The sequence below is a fragment of the Papilio xuthus genome, unplaced genomic scaffold (assembly GCF_000836235.2).
Source record: "Papilio xuthus unplaced genomic scaffold, Pxut_1.1 DF829567.1, whole genome shotgun sequence".
Taxonomy (NCBI): Eukaryota; Metazoa; Arthropoda; class Insecta; order Lepidoptera; family Papilionidae; genus Papilio; species Papilio xuthus.
Genome location: NW_013529082.1, coordinates 771718 through 790374, shown reverse-complemented (window position 1 = coordinate 790374; position 18657 = coordinate 771718). Strand labels below are relative to the sequence as shown.

General features: G+C 33.6%; 2 protein-coding genes across 2 annotated transcripts; both read right to left on the bottom strand.

Moving 5' to 3' along the window:
• Positions 1 to 26: 26 nt before the first annotated feature.
• On the bottom strand, positions 27 to 9458 carry LOC106117881 (synaptic vesicle glycoprotein 2C). Its single transcript, XM_013312386.1, has 11 exons — positions 9183 to 9458; positions 6856 to 6943; positions 2791 to 2952; positions 2288 to 2450; positions 2026 to 2147; positions 1478 to 1722; positions 1173 to 1330; positions 934 to 1057; positions 478 to 761; positions 217 to 344; positions 27 to 131 (listed from the first exon to the last, which is right to left on the bottom strand). Exons 2-11 carry the CDS (start codon positions 6932 to 6934, stop codon positions 28 to 30), a joined length of 1569 nt encoding a protein of 522 aa, XP_013167840.1. The 5' UTR covers positions 6935 to 6943; positions 9183 to 9458; the 3' UTR covers position 27.
• A 1780-nt stretch (positions 9459 to 11238) lies between these two features.
• On the bottom strand, positions 11239 to 17106 carry LOC106117144 (synaptic vesicle glycoprotein 2C). The gene is made up of 11 exons (XM_013311267.1): positions 16940 to 17106; positions 16696 to 16857; positions 16445 to 16607; positions 16234 to 16355; positions 15916 to 16136; positions 14940 to 15091; positions 14550 to 14658; positions 13939 to 14123; positions 13550 to 13648; positions 11737 to 11864; positions 11239 to 11300 (listed from the first exon to the last, which is right to left on the bottom strand). Exons 1-11 carry the CDS (start codon positions 17019 to 17021, stop codon positions 11242 to 11244), a joined length of 1482 nt encoding a protein of 493 aa, XP_013166721.1. The 5' UTR covers positions 17022 to 17106; the 3' UTR covers positions 11239 to 11241.
• Positions 17107 to 18657: the final 1551 nt, after the last annotated feature.

Sequence of the window (18657 nt, the reverse complement as noted above, 5' to 3'; positions counted from 1 at the left end):
GGTACCATTTATCCGGTTATTACCGGTTCATACCGGTTCATGGGTTTCGTTCTGAGCTGGTTCTTCTGTCTGTTTCTTTGCTGAAATTTCTCGCTTTTTGTTCGGTAGTGTTAGGCATAGAACCGCGCAAACTGTAAAAGAAAAATACGTGTTTAGAAATTATTATTAAAATATACTTTAGCGCGATTATACGATAGTGACGATATAGAGACTTACCAATAATAATGCCACCAAATAGATAGAAACTAGCTCCGCAGTTTGTCTCGAGGAACAGTCCGATCAAGTTGGAGCCAACCATGGAGCCCACGCGACCCATCATCATGGACAGGCAGATTGCCATCGCTCTGGAAAGAAAAGCAAATAAAATTTTAATTGGCGCCAAAAACGACACTTTGACAAAGACATGCAACCAGTAAAACTTTCGTTTCGGATTAGATGTTCAAGGAAAAATCTTTTCCCATTTTTGTGATTACTAACCTATATTTAGTAGGAAATAATTCCACGTTGACGGCATTCATAAGACCAATGCACGCTCCGGACATTTGGAATATAGCGAACAAAACCACTGCTAGATGCTGATTGGCCGCGAGGTTAGCACCGATGCCACACAATCCGGTGACGGACAGCACGGATACGAGGATCATCTTCTTCCCTACCAGGTCCACCACGAAGCCAACTATCAGATACATGGAGCAGAATACTAGGCCGATGTAAATGGACCTTTCGAATGTTGATGTGTTCATTGTATCGTCACAGATTACCTATGGATGGAGAAACAATGTAACTGTCAATTAAAATGTCCTGTCACATGTCACATGTATACGAACTTTATTGTTATCTCTTGTTTTAAATAGAATAGAAAGAATGGCAACATCGGTAGTACAGTTACGATAGTAGACAGAGAATTAATAAATAAAATTAAAGTCTATGTACCACAGTTTCGTTAAGCACGGAGACCTTGCTGGCATCCAGTATGTCGCAGATCCTCATGTCGGTGGCGCCGTGGTTCGCTAACGAGTTCAGGATCGTCGGAAACCATACGTAGAAGCCGTTCGTACTGGTAACAATTATATTTTCAATTGAACAATTTTTCAGGAGTATTTCATGATATTGAAATTATTAAATTTTACGTAGCAAATAGCCCACAGTATATTATTGTCCAAGATCCTTACGTGGCAAATATTCCAAACTGCACGAAGCAAGCCAGCGTGGTCCAGGGCAGCAGCGGCGGACGGAACAGCGGCGCAGTCTGGTCTCGCATTGACGACAACACCGACACAGGCGCGGGCTCGCATTTACCCATATGTGATTCTGTTATGAGAGCTTTTACCTGCAATATTTGAAAGATATTTTAGTGTCGACAGCCTTATGGGTACGGGTATCCGTATGGATAGACGTGAGTTCTAATCCGCTATTGAAAACGGGTTCGGTCGATTGTCAAATAAGGATACTAAGTTTTTCGTTTATCAATACCTACGGGATAATTATCAGCGGGCATCCTTTTATTCACAGCATAGATACTCCTCAGCACTTTCAAACACTTCTCATACTGGCCAGAGGAGTAGAGGAACTTGGGACTCTCAGGCGCGAAGAACAGTAGTATACTGCTGATGAAGTAGGGCACCGCGCAGGCAACAATCAGCAGTCTCCAGGAACGGTACGCGATGCCGAGGAAGGGAATCGGTAGAGAGAAGTCGTGAGGAAGTATCAGCCATGATATACCTGGAATAGACATCCCATAGTTTGTTAAAAAGAAGCTTATGTAAAAACACTTACTCGCACCCAGACTCGTTTTGTTACTCAAGCAGTAGATTTCTCGAACTAGCTCATTATTCATTTAGTTATTTTTAGGTTCATTTATCGTTTAAGTATTTTATATGTAGACAAACCGTTAGTAGTAGTACCAGGAATAGGAATAGTATAATGGAATTATTAAAAAAAATCAAAAATTAATAGACAGAAACTTCATAAATTTAAGAAGGTTATGGGTATCAGAACTATAGAAAGATGTAATGTTTAATCTACCTGGCAAGACGACAGTGCCGATACCGACGAAGGAAGATCCGAAGGCGACCATTTTGTCTCTGTGCCGTAGGTTGTTGAACTCCCCGAGGTACGTGTATACCACCGCGGTCGAACCTGACATGCTACAAGACATCAAAATGTTAGATATATAACCATAAAAATTAACACAATCACAGTTCATAACTGTTGCATAAAGAGGCTATGGCAGTAATGTAAATGGCAGCGATATCTTCAGTTAAATTAAAATCTAAGTATTACTTACAAAATGGCGGAAAGAAATTCAAGCACAGCAAAAGAGATGATATCTGGAGCGAAGCTGGCTAGTGTGGACATGACTACTGAGACCGCCATAGAGAAGAGCATGACAGGCCGCCGTCCACGCGTGTCTGCCAGCCAGCCCCAGAAGTATGATGTCAGGATTACAGCTGGCAAAATACAGAGTATACATAATTACGGAGTAATTCATGTATCGTCAATTTATGTACATCCCCACAGAAATGGTTTAGCCAATCGTAAGATTGGAGTGACTAGGTCTAAGTTATACAGGCTGAGCCAATCTGGATTACTTGACTATGTACATCTTTGAAATTGTTCGCAGATTAGTACCTACTAATGTGTGTGTTTATACTTATATCCAGAAGGAAAAACTCTTTAGTTTGTGCCTTTTCTTTAAGTAGGTTCTTCATTTGATAAAAATGGTATGTCTAGATGTGATCACCTGACCTACTCGTCGTCTTGTCGTCTCGAATTGGTCAACGTATTTACCTAAGAATGGTATAGCAGCGAGCCAGCCCCGCTGCTGCAGCGTGAGATGCAGGTCACACTGTGCGGCTGGCAGTACGTAGCCTAGCGCCAAGTTCTGTAGGATCACGCCCATCAGGATCAGCCCGCTCAGCAACATGTGCGATATGTTGTATACACCAAAACCTGGATAAATAACGTAACAACTCTACACTATTACGATCTATCTTTGCATATGTTTTCATATTTTGGTTTATGGACACATCTGTTTACTTTGGGATATGGTATGTATTGTCTAAAACAGGGTAGCTAGTAAATAATTCAATGTAATAGTACTAATTGACAGGTTTTTTTAATAATTTTGAACAATAAGTAACTAAACTAGAGTCAGGCATCAATCCAAAGTGAGCCTTGGCCTCTGACACAGGGACCTTCTAAGGTAGTAAACTTGTGCATACTATAGACAAGATCGTTATTTGAAATCAGAAAGAATCCCATATTTATAAAAAAATCACCTAATAATACTTTAGTATTTACCCAGAATCGAAACCTTAGCACATGTCGTAGTCACGTTTTTAGAACACCTGTTTTAATCTCTTTGTTCGATTTATGTAAGATAGAACATAAACATATAATCAACATATACTATGTGCAGAGGTCAGCGATCCGTGAGTCAGGTCGGATTCATCTGATTGCTCCAACATTATGCAACAAGTTTAATCCTGCAACTAACGATTGTAAAGACTCGTCAAATGACCGCTGAACTTTACACATTATCTTAAAAGTAATCGCAAATATAAAGATGTCATAGAAAGTTCCTTAAATACATGCTTGGATTTATGGACTGAGGATAGCCGTATTAGTGCGGGTCTACTAATCGAACCAATTTATTTAAAACATAGCAAAATTACCGCGAAATTCAAATGCTATCTGTAAAGGAGAAATTATTTACTACAGCTGTAACTGTATACCAAAATAAAGATGTTAATCCTTTCAAATCTCCTTTAATCGAAGTCATACTTTCATGACAAAATTTACTTTGTTTTTATTTTCCTATTTCTATTATATCTGGGACCCAAGAAATGTGTTCCAAATAATATAATCATATTACAAATTTACCTTCAGTAGTTATATAACCATGCTATGTTAGTTATTATGAAAATTAAAAGAGTTGACGTAATTATAATCTCTTGTAAATATTTTCTCAACATAACCTCAATCATACGATGTATTAGCGTCATTTACTCAATCAACAAATATTGTTCTTGGGAATTTCCCGAACGTTGTTAATTTATGGTCTTGTCTATTTTAATGATACGGTAATATAGAGACAATCCTAAATATAACACAGCTTGACTTCATCTCGCGTTTTATTTATTATTCATGGGTTATTAAATGAATAAATGCGTTATGTTGAAATCTGTACATTTTGCAGATATTTTTGACGGAACACAATCATTGGCACTCATATTTTTATTTAAAACATTACATTATTTATGATGGATAAGAAACCACCCTACACATAAATCAGTTTGGTAAAAAGCTGCAAAGTCACGTTTTTTTTGCTAATTTTCTACAAAACTGGTTATATATTAATATGTAATTTGCTTAATCCGTTTCACTGAAACGTGTTAAGAAAATAAATCGTAATTATATAGTATTAAGTTTGACCTGTGAAATGTAAACATATATAAGTCGCAGCGTAGATAAATAGCAGCTGGTGGCTTATGTACTGCAAGATAAGACGACCTAATGACTTAATTATTGCTAATTACTCATAACATATGCAATTGGGATGTTTCTTACATATTGTTAGATCCTAATATGGGTTAGTAGGGCATTATGGTAGGCAGAGTTGTAGAGGTGACAACTGCGTTAATACTACGGTATTCTATACTTTTTTTCCCTTTGCTATCCTTGAAGTCACTTTAATCGATAATTTTGCTAAAATTGCGTATTCAAATTCTATAATATATATATATATATATATATATATATATATATATATATATATATATATATATATATATATATATATATATTATATAGAATTGAAATTACGAGTTAATATTAAATTGACCTTTATTCTATCAAGTTAATGAGAATGACAAAGACTTTTTTTTTAAATGTTAGACTCTACCACGGTCAAGAGAAGAGTACAAATCGAATAACTCGAAAAATCGGATCATTCGTTAAGCTTTAGGTTGGTCGACACACTATCACCCGTCTGACATATATCATAATGAACTTTCATAATTTTTTAGGGTTCCGTACCTCGTAATGAAAATATGCAAACCTTATAGCATCACTTTGTTGTCCGTCTATCTGTCAAGACCGTTTTTCTCAGGAACGCGTAGGCGTATCAAGCTGAAGTTTTTATAAAATACTCGGGTCTAAAATATCAAGCTTCTAGAACAACACAACCTACAGTTTTGTACGGAACACTCGGTACGCGAGTCTGACTCGCACTTGGCCAGATTTTTTATTAATCCATTATATACGTTCACTTTTATAATAAACATATATTGCCATACTTTCCTGTTTGAAAAAATAACACTGTTTTATGATACAAGTTTTACGGAATTCGAAACCTTTATTAACCAGAATTAGACCTAAATATCTAATAATAATAACAATAATCCCGGTGAGTCCATTAGGCATATCGTTTCCGGCTGTTCTCGGCTTGCGGACGGTGCATACTTGCATAGGCACAACCAAGTGGCCAAGATCATCCACCAGCAACTTGCCCTTAAATATGCCTTTGTGGATGCTGAGGTACCGTATTACCAGTACCAACCTTCACCCGTTCTGGAAAATAGCGATATCACGCTCTACTGGGATCGATCTATTATTACGGATAGGACTATTGCTGCCAATAGGCCCGATATAGTAATAATAGACCGGTCTGAGAGTTGTGTAATGTTAGTCGATGTCACTATTCCACATGACGAGAATCTCGTGAAAGCTGAAAAGGAAAAAGTGTTAAAATACCTAGATTTGGCTCACGAGGTTACCGCCATGTGGCGTATGAAATCGACTACCATTATTCCGATAGTCGTATCGGTAAATGGACTGATAGCGAAGAGCTTCGACCAACATCTCAAGAAGCTCTCGCTAAACAGTTGGATTAAGGGCCCGATACAAAAGGCAGTTATCGTAGAAACCGCGCGCATCGTGAAAAGGTTCCTGTCTCTGCAGCCCTGACCACTGGTTGTTTGAGTCATGGGATTCCGCAGCTGGTGGTGTTCTCTTTTTAATATAATATGTTTTGTATATATATATTTTTATATGAAATGTATTATATTAGAAATGTGATAAATAAATGTATATGGAAATAATAATAACAATAATAAATATCAAAATATTTCAAGTAACATCTATACTATAATATTATAAGAAGAAGAGTTTGTTTGTTTAAACGCGCTAATCTCAGCAACTATTGGTCCGATTTGGAAAATTCTTTTTTTGTACACACTTTACATATTATTACGCTGCGACCAATAGTTTTATTTTAATTACGCGCGGACGGAGTCGCGGGCGACAGCTACTTAATAATAGTAAATAACATGTTTTGTTATTAAGAAATGATTACACTATACATTGACAATGTAAACAGATTAAAATAAATCTTACACAATTTTTATAAAACGCCGTAAATCATGTTTAAGAATGTTATATCTTATCTGTTAATGAGGCAGCTCACGGCCGCCATATTTGTAGAGTACAATAACTGAAGTAGCGTTTACATTAACCTAATAATAAAATGTCAATTTGAGAAGTGACTAAAAATTTGGAATTAAATTTAAGCATATTTTTGGTACTATTCCAATTATGTTTTAGGCTTGTTCTATTGTTCATGGTATCGGGATTTGATCTCACGGCCACGTGACCGCATGTTCGTAACCACAACTATTAGGCTGTTGGCGCTTAAAAAATATCACTTTTTTCTTTAAATAAGTAAGGCTTTTAAGCTTTCATTGAATGAAGAACGGACCGGCTAGGATCGTCTGTGAATGGTAAGTAACTATTCCGTATCCACTACAGTACCTAATGTGAATGTCGAATAGTTTAAAAATGATCAAAACTAACCTGTTAGTGTCATAGCCTCATCGAGAGTTACAGTCAGCTCGGCTTTAGCCTCGTTCTCGTATTTTCCCTTTGCCTTCATTTTGTCTACCTATAAAATTAAACACAGTTGATTAAATTAAATTAAACAGCAACAATTAAATTAATTAAGTTAAACAACAATTCATAATCTTTTGATCGAGCTTTTAGATTAAAGTTTTGACGATACAGATCGACTGAAATAATCAATTTATTACGATGGTTCTTTCTAATAATTTAATAGATATTTTCAATACAAAGTAAGTTATTTTGCCATTAATAGATTGACCGTTTATACATTTGTAACTATAAACGAGTTAAAAAAAAATTAATTTTGTCTCTGGTTTTGATCTCATCTCCTCATGTACAGCTCAGCAAATAACGTCAGTGATTCATTATTATAATTACATATTTTTACCAATTCAAATTATAAAATTCGTTCTATATAAAATTTAATTAGTCTTTTTAGTAATATCTTCTAGTTTTCTAGTACTTAGACGTTAAAGTTTACACTACTTTGACATAGTAATATGAAGTATTTCCTCACTAAGCCGTAAGGCAGACAGTGGTTTTCCGCTAATAATGTACGTAAACACTCATTTTGTTCATTATCTGTGATAGCTGAGTGCTCAGATGTCACTAATCAAGCCGCAAGGGGCCGATGTCTCGAGAACTTATCAAAACAAGTGCAATTACGTTGTATTCAGTGACAAATATTTGTTCGAAGTTAAGCTGAGGCTTAACGCACTCAATAAACTCAGTTAAAATATTCTAATTAGATCTTACTAATATTATAAATGCGAATGTTTAGATGGATGGATGTTGTGGAAAACATAGGCTACTAATTAAGTTTTTTAATTCCGCACGGACGGAGTCGCGGCTCGACAGCTAGTATTTTTATATAAAAGAAACGTTGTGACTAATTCTGCCATAGACAACGTATTTTCAACCTTTTTGAAAGTTTTTTTATGATGAAATCTTGCAGCGGTCACTTTGATATTAAAAATCTGGAAGCGCATAGTAATAATCAAAGCTCTGTTTTTGGGTAAATAAAAAGTAAGATTAAGCATTGACATTTTATACGTAAATGTTGTTGACATTTTCTTATCATAAATTATAGACGTATCGAGCAATAAATATTTTCAAATTTACTTTTTATTGTGTATTCAAAACTGGTCAAACCTGTGTTGATATAAAAAGCAGTCCAAAAAAGTCTAATGCATTGATGGCATTGGAAGGCAGGTGTTTTATTCGAATAAAAATAAAAGTAATAAGGTATTATTTCTATTATTAAGCATTATTATTTCAACATAATTAATTAACTAGCTGTTGCTTCCAAACATGCTTATACTGTTTAAGCGTCCGACCAAACTATCGGGTGAGTAAAAGGCTCTAATCTGCGGAGCATGGCGACCCGCATTTCAAACCCGCGCAAGCACGAATGAAGCTTTTATTGCAGTGACTCATCAATATTTTTTAAATCTTGTTTATTTTATTAAAATAAAATTAATATTATTTAACAATATAGCATTAGTAACGACAAGATTGTTTTCAAGTCGATTTCATTAGTTCCATGAATCCTGACTCAAAAAAATTAACATAAGATAAGACCAACACGTGGGCTCTGAATAAATAAATTACAAGAATATTGTATAATAGGTTAGGTTATGTGATCTGAATGTGTAAGAGTAAATTTGATTTAGCTAGCCGCGTGACTGCGGCCGCCATTTTTTCTATGTAGTCGTGTGAATTAGTAAAATAGATACGTTAAAAGAAATAGATAATTTCAGTTTATTTCGTGAAAAAAGTACGATTGTAAACTATAAATAGTTAAGTGAGAATTGATTTTGTTTTACAAAATAGAATGTTTTGTGAGGAATAAAAAGTTATCGTTATAAGTAAACGATTGTATTCTTTGTTAAACTTTTCCTCTTGTTTCGTCATTCATCAGTAAAAAACGTACTTTTAAATCATTATTCTATATTTAGAAGTATTTATTTTTTATGTATTATTTATAATCATTGCTATTGTTTTTAATTTTTACTTGTCTGTAAACTTATTAAATTTCTCTTTAGTCATTTGATTTTATTAGCATTTTTTTAAATATAACGGATAAAACTGCACGTATTGATTGCTATATGTCTTATATCACTGCTACGTATGTCTCTTTGGGATAAAATAAATATATTTTTTTCAGTACATATTTATATATAAAAAATATTTAATTTTCATTATAATTATATCCTACCATTTCCTAAATTATTAATTTTAATTACTGATATTTTAAAAAATGTTAACTTCTAAACACTGACCTGTTTTCGATTGTCTTGCTTTTGTTTTTTTAATTGTCATAGATTAAAAAATTAATTTTTATTGATGTCGGTGTTCCCGCGTCCGCGCCCTCTATTACCGATTCACAACTGACCATTTTCTTCTGCGATACACTAATTATATCTAGGTTTCCTTATCACTGCTATAATATTAGATGCTTAATCATACTGTTATGATTTAACAAGCCTTAATAATACAATATCAACATAAATAAATTATTTAAGAATTTATTTTCAATTTAAAATTCAAGACACTACCCGTATGGATGGCATCGGATTAGTGCATTCGACCGATCGTCCACTTAAAAAAAAGATAAAACTTTTTTAAAGACACATATTATTAACTTGTTTTTTTCTTTAAGAAGGAAGCAAACGATTTTATTTCTAAGCATACTAAACAAATATTACAAGTTGTTGCAAATAAAAAGAACACAGACGTAAAAATAAAAAAATACGTATATACCCAAAAATAAAAGAATGAAAGTAAATTATTACTTGGTCACGTGCTGTCTAAACTTCTTGAACATCGACATTATTTTTTCTATCCTTCAGGATAACCGGTCGTATTATCAAACATTTGTCAATCCAAACATGTTCATATCGGCTTCGGTAAAGTTTTTAAAACTCTCATATGGACCAATAATGACCACGTTTTATAAATATTCCAAATCCTCTTATAAATAAAGAATGAAATTATAAAATAACTAATAGATAAAATTGACATACCTCTATAGTCCTTGGAAAAAATTATTTATAATACGACAATTCGTCGCCCGAGCGTCGCATAATGCTTAAGCATTACGTTTTTTTCTAACTTTTTTTAAATACAATTTACACTATTTACTTCAAATTACATATCGAATTCTTAAAACAACGTAAAATTATAAAACTAAATATGTCCTTTGGGTGCACATTGGGATTCAAGCCCCGACCGTCTTGTGGCAACTCCGACTCTAAGTTACTGACTTTGGTAAGTTACAGGGTTATTAAATGAGTACCACAACCCTCGGACACTGACCTTTAAATGGGCCAACAAAAATAATCGCATTGGCTTTCGCTTGGATATATATTTATGACCTTCGTTTTCCGCCATCTTAATAAAAGAAGTTCAAGATTTATTTACTTTGTAAGTTATTTAATATAAAAAAGCATAAATTCGCGGTATTAGTAATACGAAGTTTATTGATGAAATTAATTTTTTAATATGATACACTAGTTTTTTCCCGCGAATTTGTCCGTGCAAAATTTAAAAAAAATATATATATATAGCAGCCTATATTACTCGTGACAGATTCTAGTGGCAAAGGAATTTTTGAAATTGTTCAAGAAGTTTTTAAGTTTATTCGTCCCATAAAAAAAAAACAAATCTTTCCTGTTTATTATATTAGTATAGATAAGGATAAATTCCCGTTAACTAACAATATGATTCTCGTGTTAGTCTAAGGTTTAAAATTAGCAAACAATGATGGTTTATTGAAGGCTGACGGAATCTGTAACGGTGTTTATTGTTGCGAAGATATTTTCCTTATCCTTTTTTATGTTGTGACTTTCCGATCTGAATGAATAAAACATTTGAGATATTAATATTTATAGAAGAACTAGCGACGATAGTATGTGTGAATTGTGTAAAAGAGGATGTAGAAAGGAGTGAATACAGATATGACAGCTGATAGATATGTATATTTTACGGAATATTTTATTTTTATTGATCTACATTTTGTAACATTATTTGATGAATCAAAAAAAATGTTATTTCTTAATTATTTGTTGTTTTTATTATGTAAAGAAATAATTTATATGAAATGAGGGGGTTTGTTATTTGCGTTAACGAAAAAAATATACATTTCCCACCATACGTTAGGTGTTTTGATGTTATAATATTTATAGATTATAAAATTGTTCTAATAATAATTCCATTAATATGGCGCGAAAGTGGAATTTAAAACATTTTAATTAAAAACCAAATTTTATTGTACAATAAAAAACATATTTATTAATCATTTTAATATTTCTTGTTTTTAATCATTCATGTTTTTTTTCTTTATCTGTCGTTTCTTGGCTGTTTGTCCTTAGGCAGCAGAGTGCTCAAAGCTGCGCACACTGTAAAAAAAACAACATTTCTATTACAAAACCGGTATGTTTTTGCAAACATATTTAAATTTAGAATAAACTGAAAAACGATTTGACTAGTGAATGAAAAGGAGAAAAAAGATAAGAAAAAGTAAGCTATTTCTTATAATTCCTACCTTATCGTATTAATTTAACCTCTAAACTCTTATGTCAAAAAAAATTATCAATGTTTTTTTCTCAAAAAGAATGGGTGGGTTGCCAGTATTTTATACAGCTGTTTTGACAATGGAAGCTCACCTTAACAAACGTGACCACACCAAAAAAACGAGTCAAAGTTCCAAAACTGAGTAGTGTCGAATCCGGATAATTGACAATCCGCGATATTTCCTCGCTTATAGAGGTTTCTCTGTAATCCTAGTACCCCCATTATCCAGATTCGACTGTACATATGTAACAAGCAACTTACAGAACAGCATAGCAGAGAAGCCGTATAAGGTGGCTGTACAGGAGCGCGCCAGGAAGATGCCGGCTGCATTCGCGCCCACAACTGACCCTAGGCGACCAAACATAAGTACTGCTCCCACCGCCGTACCTCTGTAAGAGACGTTATAAAGTGATGTAACAGTTTTTATATGCACGAAATCAATATTCGATCTTGAAACTAATCATTGCTTTTCGAAAAAGAGGTGGAAAGATGATCTACTGCAAAATATATATGTCAAATTGACTGTCGAATTAATTATATACTGCGTTTCACTTCTTCAGATCATAGACATACGTCTTCACGCTCGGAATATTATTAGATACCTGAAGATGAGAGTGATTAAGCGTTAATCAACCACGTTGGCAGACTGCAGTTTGGTTGAATTCGTTTCGATTGATCGATTACTGATTTTGCCCCATAGTCAATTTTAAACTAAATAGTGAAATAAAACAGAGACAATATTAGGTACTAAATAGATGCTTGATATTTGCCTTAAATATTGCCCATAAAAACTTGCCCATTTTCAATTGGTTCAACCAAGTGGGTTCAGATTTTTAGATACCGCTGAAATGATAACGCTATGTCAGCACATGTTTAATATATATAAATATATATTTATATTTATATATATAAATATAAGAAAGTCGTGTTAGTTACACTATTTATAATTCAAGAACGGCTTTACCGATATGGTTGAGAATTGGTGAGGAGATAGCTTAGAGACAGGAGACGGATATAGGATACTATTTATTCATTGTTTTTTCTAATTTATGCCTTGAGAAACTGCTTTTTATTTAACTTAGTAATATAATAATGCGAATGTTTAGATGGATATGATGTGGATGGATGGATGCTTGGGCTACACTCGCGGGCGACAGCTAGTATTTAATATACTAATACATGTAACAATGTTATTAAAAGGATATTTTTATTTAAAAAACAATGTTTGTTTATTTTTACCAATGCTACATTTCACTTATCGTGTTTTGTCGAAATGGCTAATGCGCAAAGATTACAGTCATCATCTCTGCGACTAGGGTTTTCCCACATATAACAAACATGTATATTTGTCTAGTATTTAATATGATATATTATAACTATATGTAAACATTATGCTATCACAAACAAGTTTACATATGTCAACTTCTGTTTAATATGATAATACGAAAAATAGTAAAAATATTCCATTTGTTAGTAATGTTTTCTTAATTTGTTACATCTTATATATTAAATTCTCGCGTCACAAAGCATTGTTAATAATGTAAACATAATTAACAAATTACTCCTCTGACAGTGCTTGACCTATTTTTATGAAATTTTATGTGCATATTCAATAGGTCTGAGAATCGGCTACTTTTTTTTTAATCCGCGCGGACGGAATCGCTGGCGACGGCTACATTTACAATAAAAAAATGAACAAATCGCCTTTCGTAATATAAATTAAGCAGCATTATTATGAAAGTAATTTGTTTAGTTATCCAGAAACTAATACAAAAACACTTTCTTAACAATAACACTCAGGCTTTGAATGCTGTTTTTTCGCCATTGGAAAGCTTCGGTAAGGAAGAGTTTGGCTATTTATTTATTTAAAAACAGTATTTTCTACAGCAACCTAAAAACCTTACTACTGTAAAAGAAATAAATTAAGCGTCGTTTATGATTTTGATTTCTTGTCTTAGTGAAAAAAGCCTTTTACTTATATTATATAGAGCTAAAGGACTTTTTATTTCGTCTCGTACTTGCTTTAATTTAATAACTAGCTGTGTTCTATAGTTTGTTTCTTAGTTTGTCATACCTCAAATTGGTTGGGAAGAGATGCACGGCGTATGCGGTGAGCGGGCCTAGACCGAGCGCGGTCACCTGTAGCGCAGACATCGATATGCCAGCCATCAATCTAATGAAAAAACAAAATTACACTTGCAACAAGCTTGCACAGTGACCTTGATCTTCCACTGCTACCTTTCATTTTTGCACAGATTCCATTTAAAATCACTTATATTTCAGTTTTCAATATAGCTTTATGTACCCCAAAAAATATTGAAAAACATACTATTTATATAATAGAAATCACGGGAAAAAGCTGGACTCAGTTTACGCATAATTATAACTAGATTCTATTATCAATGACGCAATAACCAACAAGTAACGATACAAGGATTTAAAAAAAAAAGACATGAACAATACCTATTGGTAGTCAAGTCAGCATTAATACAAGCAGCTCCAACGACGAGGAACATGGTGACAAGCTGCGCCTTCTTGGAGACAGGAGTGAAGCTGAGCATTAGCACTAATGCGCCGTACACCAAAGTCGCATAAACCATGATCTCGAATGTACCCCGTGATATGTTGGGGCTGCATTTGGTGTTGGTCTGATGATTTTAAATGTAAATATTTAGATACATGGATCAATGTTTGTTACAAGGTATCCGCATGGCTCAACGGATCTCGATCTCATTTATTATAGGATAGATATAGAACATAGTCTGGGCGAACACATAGGCTACTATTAAGATCTTTTTAATTTCGCGCGGACGAAGTCGCGGCCGCAGCTAGTATAGTAATATTTAATTCTAAAAGAAGTTTCAATAAAGTCCTTTCAAAATACATTGGCGAATCTAGGTGATGGAAATCTTTTGTTTCTGTAATAGTGGAATTACACTGACGAAATACCCCATGTATTTCGTCAGTGTAAATTCACACTAAAGATATTGTTGTCACTTCTTCATCGGAGTAAATGATAGAGATGGAAATGTATTTTATTTCAAATGTTTTGAACAAATTGCGGTAATACATACCGTGTTTACATGTAGATTAATAATTTCACAAATGGTGCCGTACGCGGCGTTTGATGGATTCAGAAGTTTGTTGATGGTGTCCGGTGTAAACAGGTACAGACCGTTTAATCTGAAACATTATTTAATTTAATTTATTCTTTATTCTAGTAGCTTTTACCTTCCACTTTAACTAAAAGTTTAATCCCCTGCTTTTAGCCATTAAAGACGATATAACAAAAATTCCAACATAATTATTTGTACTAAATTTTTTTTATGTAAAAACTCATCGTATAGCCGTTTTCGAAAATTGTAGTAAGTCTATGTTTATTAATTTTTGAGTAATTTTATACGCGGTTGTCACACGTAGACTATACGATATACGAGCGACGATTAAGTTTCTCATATACTTACAAAGATAGCAAGCCGAACATAAGGAAGCCGAGCAGTGCAAGCCATTGTAGATGTGGAGGACGCAATAACGACAATAAAGAGTTCCCCCTGTTTTGTACTTCTACTTCTATCTCCTTCCCGCTGTCGTCCACTGATCTTTTTAAAGTAGTTACCTACAAATAATGATAAAATTTTCATGAATTCGAATAAAATCGAACATATATATCTACTGACAAACCACATAGAAACTATACATGAACATTACCATACAATAAGTAAAGATGTATTGAATTCAAACTAATTAAATAAAAAACAATCTAACAGTGGTAGAACCCGCTTTAACATTTTCGCACTAATTGGCCAGGTTCGCCCGCTGCAATACCACCACCACACAGAAAACAGGCGTGAAGTGGAAGCAATTCCGCGTTTCGTCTGATGAGTGTGCGTCCCGGAGGCCTAATTTAATCCTCTTTCCCTTCCCACCCTTTTCTTATAAGGAAAGGATGGGAAGTGGAAGTGGACTTTCCGGATGAGAGGATGCATGGAAAGGGAAAATATTTTCTTTCTGTGCATCCTCTCCTCCGTCGATTAAAGGTAGGCAAAGCATATACAATTGCGTATGTCTATGGGCAACGGTCACTTCGCTACTCCAGCGATTTCAGGTGACAGCTCGCTCGAAAAATAAATTAAATGGGTTTTTTGATAGATAAAGCACAAGGTCCAAGATGGCGGCGAATTGTGAATGACATCTGCCCCACTACGAACTTGGGACTATAAGTCAAATAAAGTTAAATGGTTTTTTTAAATCATTAAGATAAACAATATAAAATAATGTATTTTCTACTATTTAAATAACTGTAAAAAAATATATTATCTGTATATCTGTATAAAGCATAAAAATATTATCTCTGTATGCCTTTTTTATATTTTAGTACTATGTCAAGTCTCATGCCAAAATGTACCTTTCCCTTATCATGTTGTAGTCACGTTTACTTACACAGAAACATTCCTTGTCACAACCAGTGTTAATAGCATAAATATATTTTAGTACATCCAGAGCTTCGTCATACTTGTTCTTGGTGACGAGGTACTTTGGGCTTTCTTGTACCCAGGGCACCGCCAGCGAAGATAGGAACAGCGGGAGTGCGTACACCATGGTAAGAAGACGCCACGGCTTTAGTCCCAGCCAATCGTTAGATAACACGGTCCAAGCTAGAACTATACAACACAACGTATTAAAAGGCCTTCAATTTAATTTAGTTACTTACTCAAGTTATTTTTTTTTCCTTATTAAAAGATTAATTTTATTACGTACTTGGAGTTAGAGATGCCGATAGCATAAGTAAGGCGTTGAAAATTAGCAGAGTCATGTCCCTTTTCTTCTTCGGTATCAGCTCCCCAGCGTACGCATAGCACAGGGATGTCGGGCATGATAAACTTGTCATTAAAAAAATAAACGTGTAAAAAGTCTTAAAATGTTGATTAAAATAGCAATTTTACAAATCTTTAACGTTAGTAAGACTTACAAGATGGAGCCGGCTAATTTGCATAGCGCGAATGACAATAATGTTGGCATGAAAGATGCTATAAACCCAAATAGACCAGCAAACATTGTAGACAGCAACAGAATTGGTCTCCTTCCCAGATTATCAGCAGCCCTGCCCCACAGTGGAGCAGTAAGAATTACGCCTGTAATTTTATAATAGCAATTAACCTTTTCTACCAACCAGGTAATCATAGAATAAGTAAATTGTATTTTTTGAACATCAAAGTGTACCTATATTTGGTATAGATGCCATAATTCCTCTCAAATTGTCAGGTAAGTCCAAATCACAGGCCGCAGAAGGTAAAAGAAAAGAACATCCGATCATTTCTATCATGGCTGATGCTAAAATAACCACCATTAGTGTATTGTGAAAATATTGATACTTTCCAAAGCCTGCAAATTAAACAATCAGTTTACTGATAATTATCTACCACCGACATATAGTCAATTAATTTTAAATATAGATAATATTCACCTGCTACTTCTAAAGCTTCTTCAAGATCTGTTTCCATTTTCTTCAATTTATACGAGGATAGTTCTCTTTTCGTTCCGTCCATTTCTCCGTTAGTATAATATAATGTAGCAAAAGCATAAAATAATATCGTTAATGCAATTTAAAATTAAATAAACTGTGTATTAAATAGTAATTTTCATAATATTGGAAACTTAGTTGTCTGTTATTTAATATTACGTAATTTTCCAAATATAACAATTCTATTTTTAACACAATTAGTGTAGGTTTCGATACCCAATCACTTTCTTTTCCCTTTTCGAATACACAAAACGCCCTCGTCTCCGTGCGCACACAATAACTGTCTAGTGGAACTAAAAATATTATATGAATTGTTTACATTACAATTTGCACCGAAGATATTGTTTATTTACAATAATAATTATTCGGTTAATTGTCTTGAGGACATTTATTGACGATTCATTCTTAACTTACGCTCGGAAATTTTCAGAGATCCTTAAAACTGAGTAAGGATTTAAATTAAATTTGGAATAGATTATATTTAATTAACGATCATCGTTTTTAATATATATTTCCAGTCGTGCAATCAATATTCTTATGTATTTTCATTTTATAAATACTGGTCCCCTCATAGGAGACGTATAGTGGAGCTGATGATGACTTTACAAACATATTTACTCACACATAATGGATGTGTTCATTTTAAGTTTTTTAAAGCCATCCGAATAATTAACATAGCAAGAAGGGCCAGACAAGGATTGTTTAAACCCTCTTTTGTCATAATAAATATAATTATTTTCAAACCAAATATAATAAAGTTGGGTACGGCATCCAGGTGACTTTACCCAACTCACACTTTCCGATATATTTTATCTCATTAATGATTTACATGGCCATTGAACATCGTAAGTACTTCTATAACGAATGCAATCTTTGTACCTCAATATAATATGCCCTTTACAAAGAACATAGCTAAGATAAGACACATACAAATTATTGTCGATAATAACAGTGAAAGTTCAATAGTTATCGATTATATTTTTATTATTGTTATCAATATAATTTTACTCTGTGACAGAAATATCAACTTGTAAACAATTCACCGATTACAAGTTCAGTATGAACTTTCACAATAATAATATACGTCGTAATTTACAATGGAAATTAATATTATATAAACTTTCTTTAAATAATAAAATTTTAGTAGACAAAAACATTTTTTACGTATACTTATATTTGTTGTGCATATTTCATCCCACTGAAAAAGAAATCGTTTGTACAACTCCTTCTATTAATGTTTATAACTTGTAATGGCGCAAATTTGCTTTATATATTTAACAGGCGCTTTTGTAGTATTTATTTATAACACGGAAGAGATCCGTATGATCAACGAAGCGCAGCGTCTCAACTGTTGCGTAACTTCGCGGTCGCTAACGGTGGTTACTTCATACGAATTATACAGATCGAATACGATACGAATTTCAAAAATGAAATTGACGCGCGACAATCACATGACATATCGGAAGTTATTGTCATTTTTATACATTTTTGAGTTCGTTCGTTATGGAATCGCCTCGAAGTGAATGAATTATGCCTAACCCCGAAGGTTACAATAGAAATTGAGACCAATCGTTCAAATAAAATTATCTAAATGTTTCGCAAACAAACCACTGAAACGATATATAATTACTGTGAGAAAGCAATCATTATTATCAGAGGAA

Coding starts and splice junctions, on each gene's coding strand:
- LOC106117881 (XM_013312386.1), bottom strand. CDS start 6,934: ATGAAGGCAAAGGGAAAATACGAGAACGAGGCTAAAGCCGAGCTGACT. Junction 762..933: donor CCGTGCTTAACGAAACTGTG/GTACATAGACTT, acceptor CTCCATCCATAG/GTAATCTGTGACGATACAAT. Junction 132..216: donor ATTTGGTGGCATTATTATTG/GTAAGTCTCTAT, acceptor TTTCTTTTACAG/TTTGCGCGGTTCTATGCCTA.
- LOC106117144 (XM_013311267.1), bottom strand. CDS start 17,021: ATGGACGGAACGAAAAGAGAACTATCCTCGTATAAATTGAAGAAAATG. Junction 16,608..16,695: donor GGCATCTATACCAAATATAG/GTACACTTTGAT, acceptor ATAAAATTACAG/GCGTAATTCTTACTGCTCCA. Junction 15,092..15,915: donor GTGACAAGGAATGTTTCTGT/GTAAGTAAACGT, acceptor CATTATTTGTAG/GTAACTACTTTAAAAAGATC.